At 41.6% G+C, this 11988-nt stretch overlaps 1 protein-coding gene across 2 annotated transcripts; it reads left to right on the top strand.

The window, feature by feature from the left end:
* Positions 1 to 3443: 3443 nt before the first annotated feature.
* lig4 (ligase IV, DNA, ATP-dependent) lies at positions 3444 to 10633 on the top strand. Of its 2 annotated transcripts, none has more exons than XM_039793419.1 (3): positions 3444 to 3532; positions 4882 to 6955; positions 8447 to 10633. In XM_039793419.1, the coding sequence occupies exons 2-3, from the start codon at positions 4890 to 4892 to the stop codon at positions 9114 to 9116; spliced, it is 2736 nt and encodes a 911-aa protein (XP_039649353.1). In that variant the 5' UTR covers positions 3444 to 3532; positions 4882 to 4889; the 3' UTR covers positions 9117 to 10633. The 2 variants fall into 2 exon arrangements, with proteins under 2 accessions (XP_039649353.1, XP_039649354.1); XM_039793420.1 differs by having other exon boundaries at positions 3468 to 3549.
* Positions 10634 to 11988: the final 1355 nt, after the last annotated feature.

Here is an 11988-nt window from a genome sequence, read left to right as displayed (position 1 = left end):
TAAACAGGTAAAAAAAAGAGAGCAGATCACAGTGTGGAATGGCAGTGATGTGTGAAGCTGATCTAATTTTAGTCGAAGGTCACTGGGTACTGTCTGGCTCGTCGCCCTGCCAGCTGAAAAACAAAAAAAAGCCCAGCACAACATTTTGTGCTCTGCAATTTAGGTGAACAGAATCTCATGTCCTTATCTCTTCTGACATTTGTGTAAGATTGTGTGGTGAGGAGTTCAATCGTGCCTTGAGGTGACGCTACATCAAAAGCGGCTTTGGCGAGGGCGCAGAGGTTGTTTTTTTCACTCTGTTTATGAAACAACTGCTGGGAACACACATTAGAAACTGTACAAATGGGTACATACTGTACTAAAATTGAAACACAATTTCATACGCACACTGTATTTTTGTTTGTGGGTAATCTATGTCAGCTTTAGCCTTCGGGCCACCATCTGCAGCTGGTGTGCTATACTGCCATTCTTCATTTTACAATATTCTACTTTTAGAATACTGACCAGTGTTGCACCTTATACTAATAGCGCAGTGATAAGTAGCAGCGAGTTTGAAAAGTATCGTATACTAGGCACCATATGTAGTTTAGTATAATGGAGGATCACATATCTCTTCGTTACAAGATCCAGATTCAGCATATTTTAAACTTCAAGTTCCAATTTTGTAACAGTGTTTCAGTTGAACTTTCTGAAACCAATCATCATCACTATGACATCATCTCATGACTAGTAAATTGATCTTCATTGTACAATTAGCGGAGCGCCCCTTTGAAAGCCCTTCTTGACTATTTTTACTTACATATTTATACCTCTTTATGTGTTGTCTAACAAGAAAAGTCGAATGGCTTCTATCTGCAAGGTCAAGGTCGTTTTATTTCATACCCGTAGGTAAATTCATTATGCAGTAAAAAGAATTTGGTCGTCCACACATAATAGACATAACAACATACAATTATTTCACATACAAATTTACAAGTAATAATTAATAATCATCATGACAAACTGCACCGCAACACATAGATGTTCTCTATCCATGGTAATTATTGCACATCCTTTATGAAAGGTTATACAACCATTGTAAATTATCAATGGGAAGCCTTTTGGCAAATATATTCTTACAATGTGTCAGCAACCAACAGGGGACAGGAAGTGTTTACGACTGTGTCTGCAGCCACACATCACCAACAAGTCACTCTGAATGAGGAGGCTGACGCACCTCTTAGTCATCAGCCATGTCGAGAAGGGATTTTAGTTTTATTACTCTGCCTAATTCTCTCTTTCCTTTTGTGCCTCCATGCCAAAATCTCACTCAGTCCTACACCAGCACACTAACAACTTCCTCCTCCTCCTCCTCCCTCTCCCTCTCAGTCCCAGTGCCAGCTGATGTATGCCACGGAAGCAGTGACATCAGTTGTTTACTGTCTTGTAATTCGCTGCTAGTTGCAGTGCAGCAGCACATCCAGCAGGGCTTATGTAACTCCACGGCCTGCTGCATGACAGGCTGTAACAGCAGAATGTGTGTGTGTGTGTGTGTGTGTGTGTGTGTATGTAACTCCTGTACATAGACATACAGTATAAGCAGCCGGTCAGCTAGCTTTCCTCTCCACTGCACTGCATTTTGTGTGACGTGAAAACACAGCGTGTTCACTGCTGGTGCTCCTCCCTCACTACACATATCCCAGGATCCTCCACTGCAGCAACAGCAACAGCAGCAGCAGCAGACAGGTGAACAACCCAGACTGGCCTGTGACTCAGGGCTCAGAGCCATGCAGCTCCTCCTGAACAGACGCAGCTTGCCCCCTGTTGGCAGCAGGAAACAATGAACAACACCAAATTTGTGTTGCTGATTACATAAGTGAGGACCCAGGGTCTATTTTATTTTTCAAAAGTAAAGTGTTACCTTCTCATTTGTTTTCCATATATATAAACTACAATACATTAAAATCCATAGTGTAAACTACATACTGAATACTACCTGTGATGAAGTCATCATGATGACTATCATTCTATTACTTATTTATTAATTTATATGTAAACCTCATGTAGGTCCTCCCCCTACTTTCCTATAAGCTAGTATAAATAAGATTGAGAAACCTCTCCTTGCTAGTAATAGTGATGTCTGTGTGTGCGTTTGTGTGTGTTTGTGTGTGTGTGTTTCTTAAGTCCTTTTGTTTAAAAAAAAAAACAATGTACAAGCTGTTCATTTCCTATCTTTAGTGTGTTGTATGTATCTATTTTAGCATTCAAATAAATTACCAGTGACACTCTTTATCGATCCCTGTAGGGAAATCTCCCCCCTCCCACACACACACACACACTAGTCATATAAATGTTCCTCCCTTTAAAAAAATAAGTATCAGTATTTGTGGAATCAACGTTTGTACTTTCGATTGGGAACATGACATTACTGGCATGATTTTGCATTACTTTACAAGTGGCAACGTGTACCTGGCATTACACAAGCTGCCACCTAATGGCCTAACTGTCAAAACAAGTTTATAATGGAAACAAAGCTTGAGTTTAAAAGTTGTGCTGCTGTTGTGCAAATATGTTTGGGTAGCCATACATGAAATAGTCAATGACATGTCAGCACAGGGAACAACTATTGTGTTCACACCAAATATGTAGATCATACTAAGTCATAATATACAGTAACAAGCTTGTTTTGTCCACACTAAACGGCTGGTTAGTGCCCAGCAGAGGTTTTGTTGGACAGGGACCAAAAACCAGGACTATTTACCTGTATTATACATTCATGCTTTTAACTCCCTAAGCAGAGATAATATTTTTTATTTTTTGTCTGTTACAATAAGATGATCCCAGGCGCATCTGGCTCAACATCATAATCACCTTCGCTGATTATTGTCAGGGCAATGTTACTGCATTAATGATTTTATTTCTACTGCTGCCAGAGGACTATGATTCAAATATGACCGAAATAATTATTCTAATATAAATAATTCTGGGGTTCAACAAATACGCATTCCTTATTTTTTTACTACCAGCTTACTACTGGCTCACTGGCTCCAGACCCATGATGGTAAACAACCTCAGTGGCTGCACCTCCTCAACACTGCAGCGTCTCACTGTGCCCTCTGCTGGTGAATGCAAGAGCAACAATAGTATGTCTAGAAGAGGGAATGTACAAATTCTTTCAAGACTGTGTTTTAATCTGACAGTAGATCACAAAAAGTTCACTCATTGCTACATTGATATAGCATAAACAAAACATTACAAATACAGCACAATGGGTTCAACAAAAGTTCAACTAAATAATAATAATACGATAAATAATGAGACAATTCAGATTAAATATACAAAAAGTGATGCCATTAAAGTGTGAAATGTGAGCACGAGACTACATTTTAGTTGATGAATTTAAATTTCAAAACACAAATCAACACTGTATGGCAACAATAGTTCCGCTCTTGTTTCTAGGGGAACGTTTTCCCTACAGGTCCCTACGAGGAAGTGTTCAACATGTAGCTCAGAGCAGTCCGACCTGAGTCCGACATTCACTACCTCTTCTTTGGTGAGTCACAGGAGCAGGTAACATTCAAATCGGCTATATTTAGTTATTTTCCTAATATGTATCGTTACTGTTCATCAAATTAAGCTGGAGAACACTCGCTATTTAGGCGGACTGTTTTTTTAAATGAAAGCGCGAGGAACATTATACGCTTAATTCATTCAATTTTGGGGGGGGTATTAAGCTGCCATTAAAAACACAAAATTACTCTTCAAAAATGTCTTTATCTGCCGGCCAATGCACGTAACGTATTTAGACAGTCTACGATCTGGACAGACACGCCTGTAGCCTACAACACAGACGTCATATGACAACAGAGACTTTTATTTTGTAAATGAACTGACCGGAGTTGGCAGTAGTTTTCAGTTTAACAGCAGCGAATGGTCATGTAAATACCCAGTACGAGATGCTTTACTTATATACATGTTAACGTAGTATTGAATGTAATACTTTCCACCATGTTTAGTTAAACGTTGGGCTTTAGTTTAGTTCCTATTCTTGTTTAAGTCTGTCTGCTGCTTGTCAAAATAAAAGAGCTCCGGTTGGTTCGAAACATGTCAGAACATGTTCAAGTTTGAACTCTGTGGCCCAATAATTAGAAAAAAAGTAGTAAGTGAAATAGTAAAAATGATTAAAACATTTTAATTGAATTGGTTAATGTGCACTTTAAAACACTTATAATTTACCATGGTTGGTAGATTTGCCTCTAAATCATTGATTTCAGTTTTGTATTGTACATTCTTGTTCAGGATGCAGCTAAGGGCTAAGTAGGCTAACTATTGAGATCATATGTCATATATAATGCACATTCAGGCTCTCTATACTCATTTACCCTACCTGATTCTCAATTTTATGTAAAGTATTATAATGCACCAAACTGATTTAGGATGGGCCACTTGTTTGACAAAAACAGAACTGTGGTTTTCTTACATATTTCAGTGTTTCCCATAAATACTTTTTATCCTTCACATTTAGACCATGATAGGACACTAAAATGTAATTTGAAAACACAACCAATACTACTACTACTACTACTACTACTACTACTACTACTACTACTACTACTACTACTACTAATAATAATAATAATAATAATAATAATAAGAGTCAATATAATTTAAAGATGCAACTAACCATTATTTTCATTATCAGTTAAGATGCTGATTATTTTCTTGATTAGGAGATTAATCATTTGCTCTCTATAATGTCAGAACATAGTGAAAAATGCCCATCAAAGATTAATCTCTTGTCAAAGTTGTTGCTGTTTGTTTTTCAGTCGATCGAATAATTCATTCAGTTATTGGAAATAATTATCTATCTTTTTTTCTGTTTTTGACATGTATGTATTTCAGATTCCACCATGGAGGGAACTTCCAAAAGCGATGCTGCAGGTCAGCCCTCGGTTGCTGCTCGGGTTCCTTTCCTTCATCTCTGTACCACGTTAGAGAAAATCCAGAAGTCTAAACTCCGTCCGGATAAATCCAAGATCCTCAAGGATTTCATTGAGTCGTGGAGGAAGTTCCATTCTGCCCTCCACAAAGACAACCCTAAAACAACAGACTCTTTCTACCCAGCTATGCGCCTCCTAGTCCCCTCCTTCGAACGAGAGCGTATGGCGTATGGCATCAAAGAAAGCATGTTAGCTAAACTCTATATTGACGTATTAGGCCTCCCAAAGAATGGCCCTGAGGCCAATAAACTGTTGAACTACCGTGCTCCCACTACATCCCAGGGAGAAGCTGGAGACTTTGCCGGCATGGCGTACTTTGTGCTGAAGAAACGGTGCACCAGCGAAGGAAACCTCAGCATCAAAGAAGTCAATGACTTTCTGGACTTGGTGGCTATCAACAACGCTGGCAAGCAGAAGGATCTTGTGAAAAAGAGTCTGCTGCACCTCATCACCCAGAGCTCGGCTCTCGAGCAAAAGTGGCTCATCAGAATGATTCTGAAGGACATGAAGCTCGGGATCAGCAAAGAAACTGTTCTCCAAGTCTTCCACCCAGACGCTCCTGAGCTCTATAATGTCAACACAGACTTAAACAAGGTCTGCCAGCAGCTCCACAACCCCTCCGTGTCTTTAAGCGAAGTTTCAATCGGACTCTTCTCTGCCTTTAAGCCTATGTTGGCGGCTATGGCGAACATCCGCAGTGTTGAGAAACAGATGGGAGGCAGCCCTTTTTACATTCAGACCAAGCTGGATGGAGAGCGTATACAACTGCACAAAGACGGGGATGTGTACAAGTACTTCACCCGAAATGCTTTTGAATACACCCAGCAGTTTGGAGGATCCCCACTGGAGGGCTCACTGACACCTTACATCCACAACAATTTTAAAAGCCACATTGTGAACTGCATCCTCGATGGTGAGATGATGGCGTACAGCCCGACCACAGACACCTTCATGCAGAAAGGGAGCAAATTCGACATCAAGAGACTCATGGACGACTCTGAGTTACAGACGTGCTTCTGCGTGTTTGACGTGTTGTTAGTCAACAACCAGAAGCTTGGCAAGGAAACGCTAAAGAAGCGCTACGAGACCCTTCAGACAGTTTTCAGTCCAGTCAAGGGAAGGATACACCTGGTGCCAAAGACGGATGCCAGAACCATGCAGGAGGTGGTGAATGCGCTGAATGACGCCATCGACAGCAGAGAAGAGGGAATCATGGTGAAGGATCCTCTGTCCATCTACAAGCCCGACAAGCGGGGGGAGGGATGGCTGAAAATAAAGCCCGAATATGTGGACGGATTGATGGATGAGCTCGACCTGCTGATTGTCGGTGGCTACTGGGGTAAAGGGAGACGGGGTGGTATGATGTCCCACTTCTTATGCGCCGTTGCCGAAGCTCCAAAGCCTGGCGAGAAACCCTCGGTTTTCCACACGCTCTGCCGCATCGGCTCTGGCTACACCATGAAGGAGTTGTATGACCTCGGTTTAAAGCTTGCCAAGCACTGGAAAGTCTATCGGAAAAATGACCCACCAGCATCCATCTTGTGTGGAACAGAGAAACCCGAAGTTTACATCGAACCCTGCAACTCGGTCATCCTCCAGGTCAGGGCGGCTGAAATAGTGGGAAGCGACATGTATAAAACCAACTGCACCCTGCGCTTCCCCAGGATCGAGAAGATCCGCGAGGACAAGGACTGGCACCAATGCATGACCCTGGCAGAGCTGGATCAGTTCCGCGGCAAGGCGTCCGGGAAACTGGCCTCGCGGCACCTTCGCATCGATGGTGACGAGCCGGAAAGAAAGAAGAAGCGCACTCAGCCAGCCAAACCCAAGAAGGTGATCGGGATCATCGACCACTTTAAGCCCCAGGACCTAACCGGGGTTACCAAGGAGACGGATATGTTTGAGGATGTGGAGTTTTGTATCCTGAACGGCACAGAGGATCACCCCAAGGCTGAGCTGGAAAAGGGCGTGGCCAGGTAACATGAAAAAAGTGTTAGTTAAAGTCAATGTAATTTGGCTCAGTAATGTTACATCGATATATCTGTCTAAAGTTAGCTAACATTAGCCACCATACGCTACTGGTCAGGAATTTTTGGCGCTCCCCAAAGAGGTTTTAGCCAGCCCCAAAGCAAAATCACCAGCACCAAAATGAAAATAATTGAGAAAAAAAATAGCAATTCAGAGCCTCTCTGAGTGTTTAAGAGCAATTTAGTAAACAGACATTAAACAAGCAGAACGTAAACTTGAATATGAGCGCTAATCTCTGTTTTATCTCCAGAGCCGGCCTGTACCAGACTCTCCCAGTGATTGATTTAAATACTATAATTTTTTTAACCAGTTTTGTTAATTGGGGTTTATTTACTCAAGCATAATATGCATTTTGTTTATCAATTTGTCAGAAATAACTAGATTGGGTAAACCCAGCCCGATCTGCCGGCGATTTGATTTCCCCCTGCAGCTCAGGCGGGAAACCTGTACAAATCTGGGGGGACCAATCACAAACTGGCTTATTCTACCCGGCGCGCTATTGGCGGGGTAAGCAGCTTTTTGTTTACATTCAACAAGCCGGCCACCGAAGCGCAGCACTCCATGGCAGCAACGCGTTGATTCCGCTGTCGGTGCTACGTCACCCGGATCGTTGGTCTGATTGGTTGAAGGACTATCCAATTGCGTACAGAGTCATTTGAACTATGCCCGTTGGTCACGCCTCTCGTGCAGTAGAAAATACAGAGCAGACTCCCCAGACTAATGATCAGTCTTAAAAGATAGAGCTTGGTGTGGTGATAGCCAGACTAAGAAATAACGGCAAAATGCATAGATTCCTGTCAAATAAGGTAACACAGACTGTCAGACAGTCATGATTCAATATATTATATTCAATATATTTCGATACTGTGCGTAAGGCGATATATTGGGATTTTTTTTTTAAGTATAATTTTAGAAAAACTAATATTTAAGAAAAGACATGATGTTCTTAAAAGTCAAATAAGTTTACTTTAGGTAAACAATTCAGAAAATCAAACTGCCAGTTTGGGATTATGGTTCACAGGTACTTAGTGAGCTAATGTTGATATGCTAAAGTAGGCCAAAGTTCAGCCATAGCTACATTGTTAGCTTCTAGCAAAAAGTCAGGCACTGCTAGGCACTGTTAGGCAAGCACACAAGTTTTTTTTATTTAAAAAAAAATCATCAATATTGCCTTTTTGAAAATCGATACAGTATTGCAAAATAAAATATCGCAATACTCAAGTGTATCAATTTTTTTTCTTACACCCCTAATTCTGAGCCAGGAATAACCCTGCCTGAGTGTATTGAATTAAACAGTGGTGCATTTAATTTCTCCTGACTTAAACTTTTTACTTATAAGAGGACGATTGTGTGATTTCTTCTTTCAAAAGTCCCATAGTCGGACATTAAAGTATCCTTAATAAACCGATAACTGATTACTGGTGTCGTCTCCCCATTAGTTGTGGAGGTGTCGTGGTTCAAAACGCAGGGCGGGACACCTACTGCGTGATTGCCGGCGTGGAGAACATGCGCGTGAAGAACCTGGTTTTGTCCGACCAGCATGACGTGGTGTGGGCCACCTGGCTGCTCGAGTGCCTCGGCCAGAAGGAAGTGGTCCCGTGGCAACCGCGCCACATGATCCACATGTCGCCCTCGACCAGGGAGCACTTTGCCAAGGAGTACGACAGCTACGGGGACAGCTACTTTGTGGACACGGACGAGCAGCAGCTGCGGGAGGTGTTTGGCCGGATCAGCGACGCACAGGCGTCCGTGGCGGCGAACGTCAGCCAGGTGGAGCGGCGTTGTGGCTGGGAGGATCTTCCCACCAGCATGTTCAGACCCTTCGAGGTTTACATGGACAGCTGCGCCGACATAGGAGACCCTAAAACCGCCATACCTGCCACCTGCTTGGACATCAGGGCGCTGGAGTTTCGCTACCATGGAGGGAGTGTGGTGCGGAAGTTAGAGGAAGGAGTCACTCATGTCATTATCACAGAGGAAACAAGACTTGTGGATTTAAGGGCTCTGAGGCGCTGCTTTAGGAGGAAGTTTAAGATTGTAAGAGAATCATGGGTGACTGATTCAATCACAGCAGGGCATCTGATGAACGACACTGACTACTTAGTTTAAAGACTCTTCTGGTGACATACACAGGATTTAAGTTGGTACTGGAGAGAAATCCTTGTGTAGTTGAAGGGCGGCACGATATGAGGAAAATAGGCGATAACCATATTACTTGCGATTAATAACAGATATTAAAAGGTACTCAGTTCTGCCTTTCTGCTGCTTTTAGTATACTGCTAAAATACAACAAACTTGCATGTTGATTTAAAAAAAAAAGTGCAAACACATTCTTTTAATTGAACAAATTAAACAAACTGAACACAAAAGGCACCATTAAAAAAAGAATGATAGTTACATTTTAAAGTGCAGTTTGCTACTAATACTCTCGTTGAACTTACAAAAAAAATCCCTGAATGTCTTTCACAATGTGTCACAGTTTATATTACAATAACCATAAAAAAAAAAGATTTATTGTGAAGCCCAAATAGCATTTTAATTAAATTCCAATATGATTAGCAATAAACTATTGAGTAAAAGTCAATAAATACAAAATCCCAACAGTCCAAATCACTGGGCGAGATAAGCAATATCATTAAAACTATACTGTGCTAAACAGGGATGTGAGTCTTCTCAGGGGTTTCATGCAAACTTGACGTTTTATTTTTGGGGGTTTTAATGAGTGATTAAGGCGGCTCGTTATTAGTTTTAAATGAATGGGCCTATGTTAAAGTCCAGAAGGCACTGGTTGGTTTCTAAATTATTTGATTTTGAAAAGAGAATTTAGAGTTGTACTATATATGTTGTTTTTTTTAAATACAGAAGCTGAGTAGGGAATCTTCCACCATAATAGTCTAAAGTAGGCCTCTTCTTATTTTTTAACTTAGGATTGCACTTACATAACATGGGGGGGACTTGAATGGTGAAAATCAAAGCAGCGGAGGCCAGGATATCCCCATTATAAGTCAAGCACCAAAATCTTTGAATCCCACGTTTTCCATAATGTAACTGGATAGTGTCTTTCATCAGAGCTCCCTTGCCTCCTAAATGCCTACTTTCAGACCCCACACCTCCACTTTGCTATTCCTCTTTTTATGATCTGTGCCTTATAGGGCTGGGTACCGAATTCAATACTTTTTAGGCACCGACCCAATTGCCTCTAAAGTACTGAGTATTGAAAACTGCCTCGTCTTTCAGTACCTAAGGAGTAAATCTCATCAGCGTCAGTGAGCCAATAAGCACGCAGCATGTTTCTACCAAGACCTAATAATGTTTGTGATTGGCTGTCTTAACGTTAACACGTCGTAGAGACGCGGAGGAAAAACTCTACGTTACGCTTTCAGGAGCTGAAAAATACATAAAGATTTGTGCCGTAATGTTGTAATTTCTGTTTGTTTTATAAAATTGGTATCGGAAAAAAAAGTATCGTTTAGGAACCGGTATCAAAGTCCCAGTATTGGTATCAGTGCCGTTATCGAACATTTTAGAACGATACCCAGCCCTAGTGCCTTAATGCTTTTTATGTCTGTTTAATAAACATGTTAACCACAACTCTAATAAATATATCTTGAACTGGTTTAAAATAATGTACTGTTGTGACTGGAGTTTTGTTTAAAAAAAATTGGTAGTTAATTCAAAGGAGCGTCTGTGTGAAGCGATGGCCTTTGCCTCAGCCCTTCAGCACGCACTGAGCCTGCAGAGAGACACCGAGGGACACCACACGGGTACGTTAAAACTGGTTCAGCTCAAGGCCCTGCAACAAAGATGGGGCCATGTTTTCCTGTCTTCAAAAATGTCACCAATGTCCCTTGGGACTCATTCATATGTTATAACCTTCATAACCATCGCCTCTAGGGTGCAGGTAGCTGCCTGTGGTGTCCTGGGCATTGTTGTGGGTAAATGCCGCATGAATACATTTTCAAAGTAAAAGCGATGAGGTACCTGTTCTCAATCATATACTGTGAATAATAGCTCTCATTGGCATGTAGTGTTCCCCGTAGGGTTTGTTACTTTGTTAAACAGATTAATTAAAAGTCCACCTTTGAGAAAACAAAGCATAAAATAGTTGAGAGCAAAATGATCTTCATTACTGGTTAAAAAAGAAAAGAAGATATTGTGCCTCAGTAAGCACTCTGTAACCCATCGCCCACTCTGGACTATTTCCAGGTGATGTTGAGTGAGTGTTTGACTGACAGGCCTTAATTAGAGGTACTCAACTAGTGCTTATTCCCGTGCGGCTTTGATTGTATGATGCGTTGTGTCGCTGCAGCACAACTGTTGGTCTTGAAAACTCTTATCTGCTGGTCCGTCAGGATCTGGAGATGAAAATAGCAAACAGCCGCTGAAAGCTAGAATTGCAGAAATACCATGCCCTAATGGGATAAATGCCCTAATTAGGCTGGCTTTAGCTATCGGAGCGATGGTACCAGCGAGCACGCTGGACACAAGCAGAAACAAATGGTTTGGAAGCGGCCCGAGACAACCAGCGGCTGCGTGCACTCAGCTGAAATAAACGAGCCCCTGCAGAGGCCAAACAGAGGCTCATGGCTGCAGGGGAGGTTTATCTGCAGCAATTAGCACAGCCCACCCTTAATGAAGAAATTCAATCAAAACGACAGAGAATCAGGCTCCGTCTTGTGCCTCATGAATAAATGGTCATAAAGGTCATAAATATGTATATGTATTTGACCAATATTAAGCTCTGGTAAACTAGTCATTGTTGAAATGTCTTTTAGATGTTCAAACCACTCTGATCAGTGATGTCTAGTACATTTTCAAAAAGCTCCCATTTGCTTCAAGGCAAACCACTTTTAGGAGTCAGAGAGATTGCCCTTCCCAAAACCCGTTTTCATCGTGGAGGATAACTGACTGGACAAACAGATTAAACAAATTAGATGTAACGTGTTGATTGGTGAGATTTAGAGGTGCTCATAGGTGGGTT

The sequence above is a fragment of the Perca fluviatilis genome, chromosome 24 (assembly GCF_010015445.1).
Source record: "Perca fluviatilis chromosome 24, GENO_Pfluv_1.0, whole genome shotgun sequence".
Classification (NCBI taxonomy): domain Eukaryota; kingdom Metazoa; phylum Chordata; class Actinopteri; order Perciformes; family Percidae; genus Perca; species Perca fluviatilis.
The sequence above is the reverse complement of the archived record's forward strand: the minus strand, read 5'-3'. Positions and strand labels throughout refer to the sequence as shown.